We start from the raw sequence: 17,782 nt of genomic DNA on the forward strand, positions 1-17,782 counted from the left end.
TATATAACGGGCAGAATTTAAAATTCCGCTCCCATTTCTTTGGAGCAACCCAACTTTTTTCCTATAACTTTTCGTCTAAATGCTCTAGTGTCGAAAACAACCTAGATCAAAGAAAACTAGCAAATACGAATTGGATCGATGTTGAAGAACTTAAAGTGGTTAACGATGAACTCGAAGGGGACAATATATTCAAAGAGGCATCATCTCTACCCACCACCACCAACACCATCTCCATCATCACCTCCACCACCTCCTAGCTAACCAGAGCCCATTGACACACGAGGAAATATTACATAATAAAGACATGCATTACAGCCATTGCACAATGCTCGCCTTTCTCTTTTCCAATTCTCAACCTTGGAGACCATCACAAGCTACCTCGCCTTTGACTGGACCGTGCCAGAATTATAAAAAAAGGAATCCTTCCCACCCTCACGGAAACAACGCCACCGCCCATCTCTCTTTCTCCCTCTAAATTTCATCAGGAAAAAGTGCAGGTTACACCATATTTACATCCATAAATACGAAAAAAAAAAAAGCCTCCCCATCATCACATCAGAAAACTATAGAAGCCGACGCCAACAACAAAAAGAAAAAAAAGTACAAAAAAAAAAAAAAATGTAACGTCTATTTAATCTTAAATTTTCGATAGCAGTTGGGAGCCCATTAGAAGAACAGAGGTCTGACCACCCGATTTCAACCCCGCTCCGATAAGCTTTTGCGAGTCCTTGCCCCCAGTTCCCCCAAATCTCTTCATAAATTAGGGTTTCTTTGTTCGCTCCGTTCTTTCTTTCTTCAGCCCTCGGCGATTCCGAAGATTTGTTTTGGTCGATGTAGATCTCCGCGTCCTCGATCTCCATCGAATTCTGGGGTTTCTCCGCGGAATTTAGGGCTCCTCGTCGCCGGCGAGATGATCATAAAGCGGAGCCAGAGGGCGCAAATTCCGACGCTGAAGCGGTGCAATGTGGAGGGCGCTGCCCCCGGGGAGGACGACGGGGAGAGGCGGCGGAAGAGGCGGCGGGAGAATGTGTTCTTCCCGCTGGAGGTGCTTGGGGATGTCTCCGCGGCTGGAATCCCGATATTCCCCTTTGGCTTCCAGCGGCCGAGCGGGGACGTGCGAGAGCAGATAAGCAGCGCGGCCCTGGCGTCTTCTTGGTGCACCGAGGTCTCGTGCTGCTCGGGCGAGGTGGAGTCAGAGTCGAAGGATGGAAGGCGGAAGGAGAGGGATCGGCTGCGCAAGGTGGTGGCGCCACCGCCGCCCGCCCGGCCGCCGGTCGTCCGTACATCCCGAGGGCGCGCTCAGGTGCTGCCATCCAGGTTTAACGATTCCGTCCTCATTGACCCGTGGAAGAAGGAGAAACCCAAGGCGAAGCCGCTCGACCCCGATTTTGAGATCAAGACTGTCCTGGTGGAGCCTAGCAAAGAAAGTTTCAGATGTAAAGATTCCAACTTTAGCTCAGTTTTCCCCAATTCAATCAGATTGTTCCACGAAGAAGAACGGTATCGGGCATGCAGAAATTTGAAATTCAAGAAGTATACTTCTTCTCGTAGCACTCTGACGTCTCTTCATGAGAGTTTTGCCGGAGCTGAGGAGAGGTTGCCGCCGGTTGTTGATGTCGAGGATCCACTTGGTTATGATTATGATTCTGATCCAATGACGGTGGAAAGAAGGATGCTGAAGGAGAATGCGGAACGAAGGGAGGATTTGTATTGCCTGGAGGAATTTGTTCCGGGTGATATCGTTTGGGCTAAGTTAGGGAAGAAGTATCCTGCTTGGCCAGCGACCGTGGTTAATCAAATGCAGCAAGCTCCGGAGGCAGTTCTGAGGTCCTCCATTCCTGGAGCCATCTGCGTGATGTTCTTCGGTTACTCCGGAAATGGAAATGATAGGGTAAATTAAATCGAATTCCATCCATTTTCCTCTATACAATCCCACTCTCTAATGTTATGTGCTTCTATGCTTTTGACTTATTGATGCGTGCCATCTCGTCATCATCCTACCGTTGTTACTATTGTTATTGTAAATTAATTATGAGCATTTGTTGGGGAACAGGAGTACGCATGGGTGAAGGAGGGGATGATCTTTCCTTTTTTAGACCACGTAGACAGGTCGGTTTCGTGAATTGGAAATTTTTGACATATTTTGAGGTGCTTATGCTAAAACTTTGTTAGTTCCACTAGGTTTCAGGGGCAGACAGAATTGTATAACAGCAAGCCTAGCGAATTTCGGTTGGCTATAGAGGAGGCCTTCTTAGCTGAGCATGATTTCTTAGGAGTGCAGGTGGGTGGCATGGATGTGGCTGGGCAGCCTCCATATTATCAGTCCTTTCCAAGAGGGATCCAAGAGGCCACAGATTCGAACCATGATCAGGAGTGCCAATCAGTGATCCAGGTAAGTTGGTTGCAAATTAATTTATGATATTTTTGCTATTATTATATTGTGGGTGGAAGGTTTTTAGCGGCCACATTATGGCCTCCAAGAACATCATAGTCTGTCAGTAGAGAAGTTGTTGACAATGTTAGGATCAACACATTTTCTGTATACTCTTCAAGTGAATCTAGTGGACCATTAAGAGAATTCTTTGCTTAAAATTTGTTATCATATTTCTTAGTTTGCAACAGAAACGGATAGTCTGGTAGGACATTTGTTACAAAAACCTGCATTCTATATTTAAATTCTATAAGAACATCGGGACTTGTTTTACATATTCATCAACTAAGTACATGTGAAGTCTGAGTGTTAAGTTGAAAACACATAATCTAATTTATAATCATTTATATTATAGTGGGAATACTTGGCTGAGTGAGGCCCAATGCCAAGGTAGTGAAACCTGCATGTATTATCCCGCTCTCTCGAAATTATGTTTTACATGCATCTCAGAAATCCCCACATAATGAAGGAAAATGAAGGGGTGACACAGCAATTCAAGTGGGACTCTTTTTATTTTGTTTTATACCCTTCTTATTTTTTCTATGGAATTTGATATTGCAAGTCTGGTAAAGGAAGGAAGCTGAAGTGTCAGGGATTTTCTACATCACAGATGCCCGTCACTGGTGTATTTCATGTACAGCACAAGATATAAACTACCATAAAATCAGATACTGTCAATTTAAGGATACTTTTGTAAAGGGGAACATTACCATTAGATTTAGATCCACTATCTTTATCCTTGTTCATGTCCATCAGTCTATGCAACAGCTTCTGAAAAGCTGGAGTAGGCACCATTACCTTTTGCAACACTATATCTACATGGACTGAAATTAAGAGGCGTCTTGTAATATTTGTTCCTCTTTTAAGCACTCTGGCTTCTTTACAGTTCAAGGAACAATGTATCAATCTGCTTTCTGATCAGAGACTTTTTTTCTTTACCTCTTTTCCTTATTGAGGGTCGCTGTACTTTACCTAAGCATCTTTAATGATTTCTCCTCATCCTTATCATTGTTCAGAAAAACAAATGGAGTTACTGAATTGGTGGTGACTGCTAGATGACTCGAGTCCCCTTATACATTTTGCTATCATCTAGCAGATGGAAAGGGGTATACTAGGACATTTTGTCATGTCGCCTTCTATTGCGGTATGTTCATTTCCATGTAAGTGAACAGCCTGAACTGTTCTGGGGTGGGAACATTTACTTCTAGGCATTTGTTTTTCTGACATTCAGCCCAATGTGAGGAACTTGGTTTCCCACACAAGAAAAAAAAGGGCCTCCAAAGACCAAAGTGATTTAATGCCCTCCCACCGAGGTTTGGAAATCCAACCACAGACCTATAATGAGGATTTGTGGAGGACTCTTGAACATGAATGCAGTTCTTTGTGTTAGGTACGCTTTGTCTCAGTATCTTTACATCGTGTTTTGGAGAGTGACACAACAAAATAAATTCATTTAATGCAGTTATCAAAATAGTAGAAGTATAGGTATCATCTTACTTTGTGCTATGCATTGCTGTTGAAGTCTTGTTGCAGAGCATGCCATAACGTACTGCCGAAATCAGCAAATGATGATTAGATAAAATGGCATAATGTGGTTTGTGCTATATCAATACATGACCACTACAGCACAGTATTTTAAACCTTGCCTCCCTCTCACTTTCCCATTACAGGTGGGTCACTTAAGCAGTATTTAAATAATAATTATCATTAAAAAGAACTCAACAATTAATGCTCGATTTTTTTTTTTCCCACTTTGTACTGACTTCCTCCAAAACAAATAGAAGAACCCAACTTCAAACAGTAATAATACTTATGTGAAAATGAAGTCACCCTTAATTTTGCTCCTTTGCACATGATGCTGGAGGATTGATGTCAAATGATGCTAAGTGACCCTAATTGTATTTCTAGCAATTTACACACTGGACATATGACCCATCCTGAAAAATTTCTACATGCAAACATCTTTGTGAAGTTATAAGGCTTACAATTTACTTTTTGCAAGTTGAGTTATTATTTCAGTAATGCAATATAGCAATTTTGTTATGAGCTTATCCTATTTTTGGGTGATTGTTGTTCATATGCATGCTATGAAGTAACTTAATCTAAATCAAACTTTTTGAGAGGACCAGATGAGTTCATAATAGCCTGATTACTTTTGCTTCAGTTGTTCATAAGAAAAGAAATTCATCAGTTGAATATATTTTTTATGCTAGATGTTTTATTTTGTCTTCATAGATTTCTTTCTGGGGATCCTTCTGGTGCTACTTATAGAATATTCCATTCATCCAGAATTTTATGCACAGCAGCAATTTTAATCCTCTGATATATGGTTTCCCTGCTAATATAGAGTATATGCTGATATAAAACAAAGCTTCTCATGAGCTTTTTTTAATTCATTTCTTTTATATGTTTATTCATTCTCTAGGCTATGAATAAATCAGGAATACATTGCAAGAATTGTGGATTGAGCCTTCCAGTCAAAAGTGCAAAGAAAATGAAGCAGAACTCTGAACAATTAGTGTGTAGACATTGTGCTAAGGTTTGAACACGCCAGATCCATGGCTGCTTTAAATTTCTCTTTCTTTATATATGTATGTATGTATGTATGTATTCACCAAAGCTGATGTTGCCATAACCTTTCTTCTTGATCTTCTCATGTGCTTGTGGTTGCATCATTTGCTGTATTTGCAGCTTTTAAGTTCAAAACAGTATTGTGGAATATGCAAGAAGATTTGGCATCATAAAGATGGCAGGAAATGGGTAAGAGGATCTGTACACAACTGCAATTGTTGTTGACTTCTTATTTAAAGTAAGGCTTATATTCAATGTCTAATACTCGGGTCTGAATGTCAGGTTCATTGTTGTGGATGTCAAACTTGGGTTCATGCAGAATGTGATAAAGTATGCAGCAACCTTAAGGTTCAGCTTAATCTTGAAAGAATTATGTGTTGTTCATGATTTCCTGATATTATCGAATCGAGTTTAAGTGATGTTGACCGATAGAGTGTCTTTAATGTCAAAGGATCTGGAAGACTCTGATTATTTCTGCCCCGACTGCAAGGCAAGGTTAAATTTTGAATCATCAGATACAGAGAAGAAGCACTCAGAATTTAGGTATGCCTAAGTTCTTATTGAGTTGTTCCATATTTACAATTTATTATTTAGTGTCTCCCTCTATCTTAACCTTCTAAGCAGATGCTATAATGACAGTTGGCAAGATGCAAGATTCAATAAGATTACTGTTTTTTGTTTCGGCATGGAAGGGGTTTACCTACCAGAGCAACATGTGTAAGTATAGAAGCTTGCGAGTTTGACTAAAGGCAAAATTTGGTAAAAGTAGTCATTCTTACTACCTTATATTATTCAGTTTATCTGCTATTCCTCATATATTGTGTCTAGTGAAATAAATCATTAAAGAAGATGATCAATTTTGTTCTTTGTGAGGAAAGACATGGTTTTAACCAAAACAATCACCAAAAAATTGCTTTCTATTCATAATTGTTCTATAATGCAATATTTACTTCTACGGCATATAGAAGACTAAATAATCATAAGTTGTAACTGACTTTACTCAAAATGTCAGAGTTGGGCAATCAGATAGATTTGCTTGACAGAACTTATACACTAATTGTGACCACAACAATAACCAGCTGTTTTATCGTTGGATTTTTTTCTAAATTTTTCTTTGACTTCTAAAATCCACCCTAGCATGAGTGCAATGTGAATATAGTATTTGTTTCATATCTTTGTTGTATCTTTACAGTGTTTCTCAACATTCAAGAAGGCCTGTAAGAAAAGGGGCTCACTTTTTCTTAACTTGTTTGGAAAGATGATTCAAAGACCATTGAAGCTAGAACACCTTGATGGGAGCAATGAGTAGGAGGAGTAAGAAAGTTTGAAGGGGTTTTCGTTAACATCATATTTAGTTTTTTTGATTGGAAGATATACCCAAGATGATTTCAAATAAGGATCAGGGAGACCTTAGGGAACCTGAGTGAGCCAAAGGATCTTGGACAATATTTAGCTTTTGACTTGATGAAATAGTGAAATGAGTTTACTGATGCACAAGTGAAGGATTGCTGTGGTTATGATTACCACTCTCATACTAACAGTCATGATCTGTATTTGAGCTTGTGGTCTGGAATAGGTTGTTCTTTGTTGACTGTTACTTGAACAGAACCATGTTCTTCCCCTCATTTTTATCCTTCTAGACAAGGGAGAGTTTTGTAAAGCATTCCATTGATTTTGCTGAACGATGCATCAGTCAACCTGATCTTCATCCTTATCTTATTTTGGCCTTTTTCTCAAGCTCATGTTTTATATAGTCTGGTTGTTTATTGTTTTTCAGGTGTATGCTGATTATGCTAATTGAATTTTGTGAACATGGACAGAATCTCATGTCAATGCGGCTCTTGCAAGGGGCAGAAAAAGTTTATGCTTACTGAATGGGAGCGACATACTGGTTCTAAAACTAAAAACTGGAGGTCCAGTGTTAAAGTCAAGAGTACAATGAAGCCATTGGGAAAATGGGTTTGTATTTGATCAAGAATCTTTTATTTTTAAGCAATGATAAATTTTATTGTAGTCTGTTTCTTTTTGTGTAGCATATTCTGCTTGAACTTACTGAATTTATTCTGTTGATTATTTAAAACACTATTTCTTTATGAGTATTTTGATTATTCGAAATCAGAGCTCTGACTAGTGGCTGTACATAAGAATCTTATGTAAATCTCTTTAACACTTAGCATGCTTGTTTTTCTAATACTGGATGTGGTTCATGGGTTCAACAGTTTGGCTGCTGCATCACTCTGATTCACTTACATGTTAGGCATTTATCTTCAATACTTACTACATTCCATTTTGAATATATAGACTTCTGCTGCAATTAATGATGAAATAGATTAATGTTAAATCTTTGCTGTATGGTTTAACCATTATTGTTGCTAACTTGCAGGTAGAACGTTATCAGGCTACTGTGGTTTCTGCAAACAATTCTAAACGTCCATCTCCAAAAGTGAGGAAAGAAAAGCTACTTGCTTCCTTGCAAGGTAATTCCATTTCTGTAATATTATCTGTTCTTTGATGGATACCCCATTTGGCAATTGAAACCAATGTGCTAGTCCTTGAATTTATTATGATAAATATAGTGCTTATGCCTTATGGTTTTATTTTTGACAGAATCATATGACCCAGTATATGTTAGATGGACAACAGAACGATGTGCAATCTGCAGATGGGTTGAAGACTGGGATTACAATAAAATCATTATATGTAACAGGTATTTCACACAATCATGTGGATCCTAAACCTATTACTGAAGCACCTTACTGGATGCAGATTTAGTAATTTTTGCGGCCTGGAGGCCATGCTAAAATGAAAGTAAAAAAATATTAGTCATGAATAATTAACAATCAGTCACATAAATATCCAGGTGTCAAATAGCTGTCCACCAGGAATGCTATGGAGTGAGAGGCAAACAAGATTTCACATCTTGGGTTTGCCGTGCTTGTGAAACCCCAGAGCAAAAGCGGGAGTGCTGCCTTTGCCCTGTAAAAGGTATGGTCTCCATATTTTCTCAGAGATGCACTATTTGCTCGATTGTCATCCCTTGTGCTTCCTGATGAAGATTTTTACTAGTCATGTTACTGATTTACCTAAAGATCTCAATCTACAAGCTGAACAGTTCAATTGAATTGCTCTTCTAGTTTGCAAATTCAAAAATAGAATTTACTTTATCCTCGGCTAATAAGAGTATAGATAGTTTAAGACATTAAAATAAGGTCTTGAATTGTTAAACTAACTTCTTACTTTTTCTAGTTTTTTCCCCCTTTTCTGATGTGAAATTGGTGGTTGCTATTTATTAACGTTATAAGATAATCCAGATCTTAGTGATTTTATAATGTTTACCCTCAGGTGGTGCTTTAAAGCCGACAGACATTGATAAATTATGGGTCCATGTCACGTGTGCCTGGTTTCAGCCCCAAGTTTCTTTTGCAAGTGATGAAATAATGGAGCCTGCTGTTGGCATAGTGAACATTCCATCAGAGTCTTTTGTGAAGGTTAAGACGTCGTTATGAACAATAACATATTGAGAACTATGTGATGGACCTGAAATATCTCTGCTATTTTAAGATCTTTCTTCCAATTTGGAAACTGTTATTTTTTATATCATATTTTATAATATGCATAAAATTAGAGACTTAACTGATAAATTGTTTTTCCATGTGTCTCCAGGTTTGCGTCATATGTAAGCAAATGCATGGTTCTTGCACACAGTGTTTTAGGTGTTCCACTTATTATCATGCCATGTGTGCATCAAGAGCAGGATACCGCATGGAGGTAGATCATTGATAATAACAATAGCTTTGATTTCTTAATAGAGTTTGATTGAATTTATTAATCAGTAGCTTCTAGTATTGTTTAAAAATTCCCATCAGTTCTAATAAAATGGTTTGACTTTGATATGCTGTTGATGTATTGCAGTTGCACTGTTTAGAGAGAAACGGGAAACAGATAACGAAAATGGTTTCATATTGTGCGCATCACCGGTAAGCTTCTATTGTGGCAGTTACTAATAAAATTGTTTTATACTTCTTGATGCCTTCCTCTATTACCATTTGTTCCTTTGGAAATTGCTTGAGAAACAGTCCTGTGAACTTTAGACTTGAGAATTGGAAACAAAACCTGCCACCGAGCAAATTATCCCGTGTCTTGAATTGCGGTCTGTTTCTCAACTTTGAAAATATAAATTATGTCATGCTTAAATAGCAGTAGTCTAGCTAAACAAAATGTTAGAGAGCATGCCTTACGGATGCTAATTCCAATGTATGTCATATACCTGAATGCAGTAACATTTGTTATCATCAAGGTTAACAATGAGGGAGACCCCTTCTTTTATCATGTCTTGCTGTGTTATACTCAGAACCTGCTTCTTAAGACTTTTCCAAGAACTTGCATCAATTATTTTTTGATTGAGATAACTCAACTACGGAGTTTCTATTTTCTGTGCAGGGCTCCAAACCCAGATACAGTTTTAATCATACATACCAAATCAGGTGTATTCTCTTCCAAAAAGTTGCTCCACACTAATGAAAAGCAGAGCGGGTCAAGGCTGATCAGGAAAGACATCCCTAAAGTTCCAACCTTACTTTCTCAATATTCTGAAACCTCATCTGTTGCAAGGTGTCTAATCTATAAAAAAATAGAAACTAAGGTATGATAGACATAGAACATTATAACTGCCTTTGATGAAAATTTAGTGCTTATGCAATCAAATAATCAAGCATGGTTTATTTGGTGCTATCCTTGCAATCTGCTATGCTTAATAATGCTTGTCCCATGTCCAAGGCCTTCAAGCACTCTTCCTGGGATTGTGGGACTTAATATTCTGTCTGAATCTTGGCCTAACTGTCCTGAGAACGTTGATTGGACATGAAAATAGTGCATCTCCTCTAATGTAGCATCATTATAATGGCAGGAGAATTTCTTAAATACTGGTGTTTGTAGATTTTATGTAGTCCTCAAGCCTTTAGTTTGTTTTTGCTTCTAGTAGGGTATAGTAGTTGTTATTTAGTATATACAAATTTGATATGGACAGAGCTTCACATTTTGATTGCTTGTACCTTAAATTATCCAATCATCCATGATTGTAATAATTATATGGTAAATTATTGGTTTGATATATAACATTCAGTGCAGCTGGTGGTAACAATTTATGCTTTGTACGCCACAGTGCTGTCTGGATAGAAGTCATCTTTCAGCCATTGGATCTTTAGTCCTGGCCTCATTCTCATATTCTTTTTAGATTGCTAATCATTTCTGCTTCATGGAGATAAATTTCTTTCATGTAACACCATGTAGGCCTGTAAATCATTTCTTACTAACTTTTGTTTGCTATGTAGAGAACACAAGAAGAGGCCATTGCCCACCAAGTGATGGGGCATATTCATCATTCTTTGGATGCAATTAAATGCCTTAATAAACCTAGGGTACTTCTCTTGTTCTTCTTATGCTAGACAGATGCGCATGTTTATTTTTAGAACTCGATGCTACACAATTGGAAATTGATGAGATATGTTACATTCTTGTTAAAAAGGATGAGAAGGACCCCGAATCATTTTCTACATTCCGGGAGCGTCTTAAATATTTGCAGGTAATTGTTTATCGCATTATGTTGCCCTATGTTGTTGCATATTAATTTCAATATCCTCATCAGGTCTATTGTCTACGAATGCTTCTAGATGACCGAGAATAGCAGAGTTTGTTTTGGTAGATCTGGAATACATGGATGGGGTCTTTTTGCACGTAGGAACATTCAAGAAGGAGAAATGGTACTTCTTCAAACTATAATGTTCTCACTTATGTTTTTTTTTTCCTCCAAGAATTTTTATTTTGTCTGTCTAGATGTACCTGCTAATTCATCATTTTCTTCGATGGCTTCAGTATTCCCCATGTATGGTTACAGTTAGTGACAGAATGTATGGTTATGTAATGCATGATTTGCTGTCTAGATTGATAATCCACATCTTTTTTACAATATAAATGTCACCAAAATGTAAATTTTACAGTATGGTTATATTCCAGAATGCATGATGTGCCATTTAAATTGACAGTCCAGATCTTTGATTACAATATAAATATCAAATACAAATTTTACAAATTAATTTAATGCAGATATTATCTATGGACTACAATAAACTCTTTCTCTTGTTACTGAAAATTATTTATCGTGTGAGCACTTGTCGAACGGTAAGAAGACCCACAATATCTTATTTCTTGATTTCTAGGCATTTTGGTTGATGTAAAACATGATGAATAGGAATGTTGTCAATTTTGATGGTTAAACATGCATTTTGGCACCAAGGCATTTCTGTGACAGTCAGGCATTACAAGCATCAAAAACCGATGCGTACATATACACAAATACATCAATATATCTATGCAGGCATGCAGATATGTTAAATGGAGATATGTGACAATAATCAAGTAATAATTATTGATTAGGATATAACATGGATTCATGCAGAAAAATGTGTTGCATATCTTTTGTTCTAAGCCATCTATTATTAATTTGTTTGTGTGCTAGATCATGTGTCTTGTTAGTGTCTAGATTTTGGGAGGATAGCCCCCAAAAAAAGGCTAGAGCATCGCTTGTATAGAAATTGGTTATACAGGATGAAAGGAAAATCTTGTTTCAAAAGCAGATATGACAGTCTGAAACCTATCACTAGGTCATTGAATACCGCGGGGAGCAGGTCAGGCGCAGTGTTGCAGATTTGAGGGAGGCACGCTATCGGTTGGAAGGAAAAGATTGCTATGTGAGTCATCTTTCTGTGCTTATCCTTGATTTTGTTCTTATATTAATCTGCTGATGATAATCACAAGAAAACCAAGCCTGAATTAGGGCTTCCTTTTTCGTGAAATTTTCTTAATTCATGTACAATAGATCGACAAATTAGCAATAAGTACTACTGAAACTTTACAGATGCTCATGTATGATCTAGCTTTGGTAAATTTGTTTGGTTGTCTTGCTGGAAGGTCTTAACTCTTAAGGAACTCTTCTTTCCACCAAAAAAAAAGAAAAGAAATTCATTAATGCTAATATTCTGCGTGTTGAATTTTGTAAAATTGGCACCTGGAAACATATCAGAATTGTAGAATTGAAACTCAATGAAGATATTGGCTTTTGCAAAGGCTATGATCTGTAATGGAGTAGTTCTGATTACTTTTGTATATTAAGGACATACTTTACTCCAATATTGACCCGTATGTTTGGAGTTTGGACACCACCTTTATTTTATGCTAATTTCTGTAATCTGGTAGTATTAAATGTATATTTTCGTATGTCTGTGCTAACCTACAAATTTCTATGTAATAATGCTTCTGTTAGCTAATATTCTTGCGACCTATTTCAGCATATTTATATACGGACTTGACAGTTTGTCTTTTAATGCATCTGCGCTAACATATAAATTTCTATGTAATAATGCTTTTTGATAACAAATATTCATGCAGCCTATCTCAACATTTGTTTATACAGGCTTCTGCATTCTGATGTTCTAACTGATGCTTCTTTTAAAGGTTATCTATTTAAATCCATTCTAATAAGTGGATCAATAATTGCTACCTCAGGATTGAATCAATATATCTGCATTTGGTGTCCTTTTTTTTTTTCAAAAACTTTAGACCGAAGATGATCAGAAGTTTCAATTTTATTAACAATTTACTATGATGAAGCAACTGTGAACATGAATTCTAGCATGTGATAGAAATGTCAGATCAATGCTGCCCACTTACAGGGGTATTTAATACTGTCATCTATTTTTATACCCCTTCAGGGCTGCTCTCAAGGTGTCATTATAGCTAACTAGTGGGGATCTTTGAGTGTTGACATGTATAGGCAAAAAAACATGGAGTTTAGCATGTTTCATCGAATGCCTGAGATCTACGGCAGCCTTAGGCATCCATATGTTTAGTTCCAGCTCTCCACAAATAGGTTTTGCACACAACTACCTAACAAGTTAGAATCTCTGGATAGTCCATATCTTTCTTTATATTGAATTTTGACAAATAGAAAAGGGTCTTCTATAGATAAATACCTAGTGCTATTTTTGATTGTTTACAATGTGACAGAAAAGTTGGTCAAAGGGGAATATTTTTTTCCAGTAGTTGAGCAACGAAACAACATTTAGGAGAGAGATTGTTGGGCAAAAAATAATGGATGTTGACATATTAGTCCATTTGCAACCATCTGCAAATTAGTCCTTTTCCTGGTTAGCCCCCACCCCTCCTTTTCTCTTCATTTTTTGTGAATGGGGACAAAGTAGTCCCTTCCATCCATTTAGTGTTGTTCCTCTCCCTTTATGTATCTTCAATTTTTCCTTACCATTATAACACAAACTCCTTGAGTGATCCACATCTCAATTCCCCTTGTTTATGATGGCCATCAAAGTAGGATAAACCTAAGGTCGTACTTGCTATTTAACATAAAGAATTTAATGAACTTAGTTTGAAGTTAACCTGGAGAGCTTTGGGTTTTGGATGAAATTACAGATTTTGAATACAGGGCTTTGATATATGTATGACTGTAAACTCAGTTAGAAAAAGTGCTTGTACAAGTAACTAATTATTGGCCATGCCTAAGAATACATTTTCAATTACATGTTGTATCCTCCAGTTCTATGTGATCAAGAAATTTTAGTTTCATCTCATGTTGACTAAATCCTCATTAAAAGGAAGTTTTTTCTTAGATCCTTTATTTATGTGGTTGAGTCCTTTGCTTTGAAATATATGTTTGGTCAGTGTAAACCGAACCACTTGCGAACAATTTTTATTGAAGTTGTTAGGTACATTGTTTAGGGCGGGTGATTCTTAGGGTACTGGCTTTTTGATCTAGTCTATGTGTATTATCACACGTGCTTAGAGTGAGTAGTGGTATGCATGAGCAGAGCTGGGTTTTAATAAATGAAAAAAAAAAAATCTTTATTTATTCTGCCTTTCCTGTATCCCTATTCAAGATTTTTCTTTGTACTTGTACATTGAATTGGATTTGGATTAGTAATATGCAATCTTATGTTTTCTTTGTATGTTGCAGCTTTTCAAAATCAGTGAAGAAGTAGTGGTTGATGCTACAGATAAAGGGAATATAGCACGTTTAATTAATCATTCTGTAAGCAGTTATATTCAATAAAATTTCCTCATTTTCTTCTTACTGCTTATATGGAGAGTGCTGCCTATACTGATGAAATACTTATAATTCTTTATGCAGTGCATGCCCAATTGCTATGCAAGAATTATGAGTGTGGGTGATGATGAGAGCAGGATAGTTTTAATAGCTAAGACAAACGTTTCTGCTGGAGATGAGTTAACGTATTGTTATTTTCCGCTCCTCTCAAATTCTGATTTCACTTCTGTTGAATTTATTTGTCTTTTCTTTCACATGAGTTGAGGTTCATTAATGAGTTGAGGCTCATTACGTCACCAAGTCTTTGGTGGAATCTTGCATCAAACTTTTCTTAGTTCTCAAAGTGATGCATGATAAGGTAGAATTTATGAACAACCCAAAGGAAAATCTTTTCCCCATGGAAGGTTGCCTAGCCAATTTTCGAGGCTATGATGCCCAAATATTGACATGGACATTTATCTATTGTGGAATGAAGATACACACAACATCTATTGCATTTTTTAGGACATGGATATGGATACTGGTAACCTATGCAACAAATCTATTTGCTAAGTGAACGCAAATTTAAACAAAAGTACTTCGTGGTCATAAATTCATCTTGACTATATCGTTTCCAAAAAAACTGAATATTATGAAGTGCTTACTAAGTATATGCTTTCGTATCCATCGTTAGCTCTTTGACACAGAAATATCAAGCTTGTAGAAGTGTTTAGTTATCATAACATTTGAATTGGAGCCCACTATGACTTCAGTCTTGGACTCTGCTTACTTATGATGCTCACGTGGTCTTGTATCATCGTGATAAATGTGCTTAAATGGGATCATTGACTTGGGTTGCTTATGTTAAATTGAAAATCACCCTCAAAGTATGAAATATACTTTCTCCATACTGTATAATATAACAGCCAATCATTTTTTATTTAGCTATTGCTCTTCTTGAAATGGTCAAATACTGGCCTGGTATGGATCTACCAAACTCTTCTTGAAATGGTCAAATACTGGACTGGTATGGATCTACCAAAACTAGTACTGGTCAGTACTAAAAAGCATCAATCTATTCTATGCACCTATGATTGTAAATAGATGCCTATGTCACTGATTGGATCAAGCTTATTCTCAAGCTAATTTTTCTATATTCTGCTTGTGTACAGGTACGACTACTTGTTTGACCCTGATGAAGGTGATGAATATAAAGTTCCCTGTCTCTGCAAAGCCCCAAACTGTCGGAAATTTATGAATTAGGAAAATGTACATGCCCTCCTATTCCTTCACATGAAGCCTTCACAACCCACTTCCCACCTCCAGCTGCTCCTTTCTGTCAAGGTTCCAATCTTTCATATTCCATTTCCCATTTTTTATATCAATTGAAATTATTTAAAGGTTGAGGGTAACAAGGGCCACATTCTTCTCAAATTACATACCTTGGTGTATTAATTACAGCTGTTTAATCAATGCAGCATTTTTTTTTCCTCCTCGTAACTGGTCTTGTCTGATTGCTAAAACTAGCCGCCAATCCAATGGTCTGCATATGAACTTGCCTCGTAATGATGGAGAATTCTAACATCTGATTTATTTTATTACCTCTCTTGGAAGCGGAATTGATTCCCGTATGCCCGTCTTGATGGCTATCATTGATGGCTATCATGGGGCTACATCTGTTAAAAAATAGTGCCTTATTTTGTGCATTAGTGATTAAATTGCAGATAAACTTGATAATATACTTTGTTTGGTGTGAAACGTGACACGGTGACAGAGAGCTATTAGTTTTACCTCAAAAAAAAAAAAGAAAAAAAAAAAAAGAAAAAGAAGAAGAAGAAGAAAAAAGGACAGAGAGCTATTAGTTATCTGTTCAAATTCTTTGCTGGTTTGAGACATTGAAAGCAAGAGTGGTGGTGGGCACCAGGTTTGGAAACCAATTTGGGGAGGATACTTGATTTCTCAACTCTAATTTAGAATGTAAACGGTGATAAAACCCACTTACCATTGGATTCAATTGACGGGCATCTAGCAGCTCCAGGTTGCATGAGGATGATCTGACGGCCGTAATGTTATCTTCTTATATAAAATTCTGCTTTCTTTATTAGGGTTGGCGATAGAGGGTGCATGCTAGAGAGAGACTATGGGTTTTTGAGGTTTGAGAGCTTTTTATATAACAAAAGGTGTAGGTTTTCGCCATACAGGCTTTGTATCCGGGTCGGGTGATCTTTATTTTATCCTTGATAATGGCTCTCTTTGCCCTCTTGGTGGATGCTATCTTTGTATATCATATTTATTTATTTTAATTATATATACGATTAATGAGTGAAAATTTAAACGAGTTGGTATACAAGTTCATATAAAAATACATACGTTAAATATGGATCTATATTTTATTGGATGTGGGTTCACGATGTTTCTTACCTGAGCTCGGCTCAACTCGAATCGGCTTGACACAACCCATTGCCGTCAAGGATTCAGCAAGAGCAATATCATTTCCCAATCTCTAAACATCCTTAAAACACTAGACCAAGCAGCGCCATGACCTGCAGCCGGTGTCACTGGATCTATTGGAGACGGGACAAATACCTAGGTTAGCCAACTTATCTTTTTACCCACCTTCCAAAGCACATAAGACATGCTGAGAGAGACAAACACCCTTTTTAATTTCAAGAAAAGTAAAAAGTTTGAAAAGAATTTCTTGCTGGTTGGACTGGATTTTGAATAATATCTCAAACAAAAAAAAAAATCCAAGATATTCTGTTGATCCAGCAGAATTATGACCATCGTGCTGCGTCACCTTGTTTTTGATATGGGGATATGGGTGCCATGGACTGGTTTTTCCGCACCACTGCTCTGCATAAAAGGTCCAGCGTAGATCATCAATCACACATGCATTACCCCAGCATGATGGACCCCACTTCAAACCAAAGGGAAGGGTGCTAGCTTGTTTTTGCTTGCCCATTGCTCCACAGTCAACATACCACAGGCCTCGTAATATACTGTATTTCATCATGAATTTTCGTGTAGAATAATCTCTTTTTTCCCTTCATTTTCAATGTAAAACATGTTAGGAAATGCAACTATAACCATACTTTCTACCATGGATTTTGGACTACTCCAGAAAAAAAAAATCCTAGTGATCATACGTGACTCCAATATATAAAAGCCTGGGATCATGATGAGAGGGCAATAATGACGATAATCGTTTTTATGTTTTCAAACTTTCATATTGCAGGAGGTGGAACCCTGAACGAAATAAAGTGGCCTAGAAAATAGCTATAATTTGTTACATCCTGCAATCATAAAGCTATTAACTTTACCTCAAATAAAGCAAAATTCTCACCATGCCGTGACTTATGCTGTATACCCTTTCCATCTTCATGAAGCAGCCAAGTTCTCCAGCTCCAAACCAGGAAAAGGATATAATATCTAGAGAATGTGCACCAAAGGCAAAATCATAAAAGGAATGGATTAAAAATGTGCAAAAAAAAGAGTGGAAAATTTCTTATTAAGTTGGGGGCGCAGTACCTCAGCAGTGCTGAAGAAATCAGTGCCATCTTCTTCCCAGCAAGTCTTGCAGTTGAGACTTTTCAGGGCTAAGTTGAGGCCAAGAGACAGACAACAGAAAACGGATGAAACTAGAGAATAGGGAAAGCATCTCTTCTTTGATATGTTCTAGTTGCTTGCAG

The 17,782-nt window shown here is 37.1% G+C and overlaps 1 protein-coding gene across 5 annotated transcripts; it reads left to right on the forward strand.

Moving 5' to 3' along the window:
- The first annotated feature begins 227 nt into the window (after positions 1-227).
- LOC105047581 (histone-lysine N-methyltransferase ATX4) lies at positions 228-15,588 on the forward strand. 5 transcript variants are annotated; one of them, XM_010926560.4, is made up of 23 exons: positions 237-1,891; positions 2,054-2,109; positions 2,182-2,392; positions 4,857-4,970; positions 5,123-5,191; positions 5,285-5,350; positions 5,454-5,545; positions 5,627-5,719; positions 6,823-6,961; positions 7,386-7,479; positions 7,610-7,709; positions 7,863-7,987; positions 8,345-8,490; positions 8,666-8,770; positions 8,915-8,979; positions 9,443-9,644; positions 10,333-10,419; positions 10,527-10,583; positions 10,672-10,761; positions 11,662-11,748; positions 14,025-14,099; positions 14,199-14,299; positions 15,266-15,588. In XM_010926560.4, the coding sequence occupies exons 1-23, from the start codon at positions 911-913 to the stop codon at positions 15,354-15,356; spliced, it is 3,246 nt and encodes a 1,081-aa protein (XP_010924862.2). In that variant the 5' UTR covers positions 237-910; the 3' UTR covers positions 15,357-15,588. The 5 variants fall into 5 exon arrangements, 4 of the variants coding, with proteins under 4 accessions (XP_010924862.2, XP_029121118.2, XP_029121119.2 ...); XM_029265285.2 differs by having other exon boundaries at positions 5,285-5,332; XM_029265286.2 differs by having other exon boundaries at positions 238-1,891; positions 5,285-5,332; positions 5,642-5,719.
- Positions 15,589-17,782: the final 2,194 nt, after the last annotated feature.

The sequence above is a fragment of the Elaeis guineensis genome, chromosome 6 (genome assembly GCF_000442705.2).
Source record: "Elaeis guineensis isolate ETL-2024a chromosome 6, EG11, whole genome shotgun sequence".
NCBI classification, from domain to species: Eukaryota; Viridiplantae; Streptophyta; class Magnoliopsida; order Arecales; family Arecaceae; genus Elaeis; species Elaeis guineensis.

Coding starts and splice junctions, on each gene's coding strand:
- LOC105047581 (XM_010926560.4), top strand. CDS start 911: ATGATCATAAAGCGGAGCCAGAGGGCGCAAATTCCGACGCTGAAGCGG. Junction 7,988..8,344: donor CTGCCTTTGCCCTGTAAAAG/GTATGGTCTCCA, acceptor GTTTACCCTCAG/GTGGTGCTTTAAAGCCGACA. Junction 10,762..11,661: donor ACATTCAAGAAGGAGAAATG/GTACTTCTTCAA, acceptor ACCTATCACTAG/GTCATTGAATACCGCGGGGA.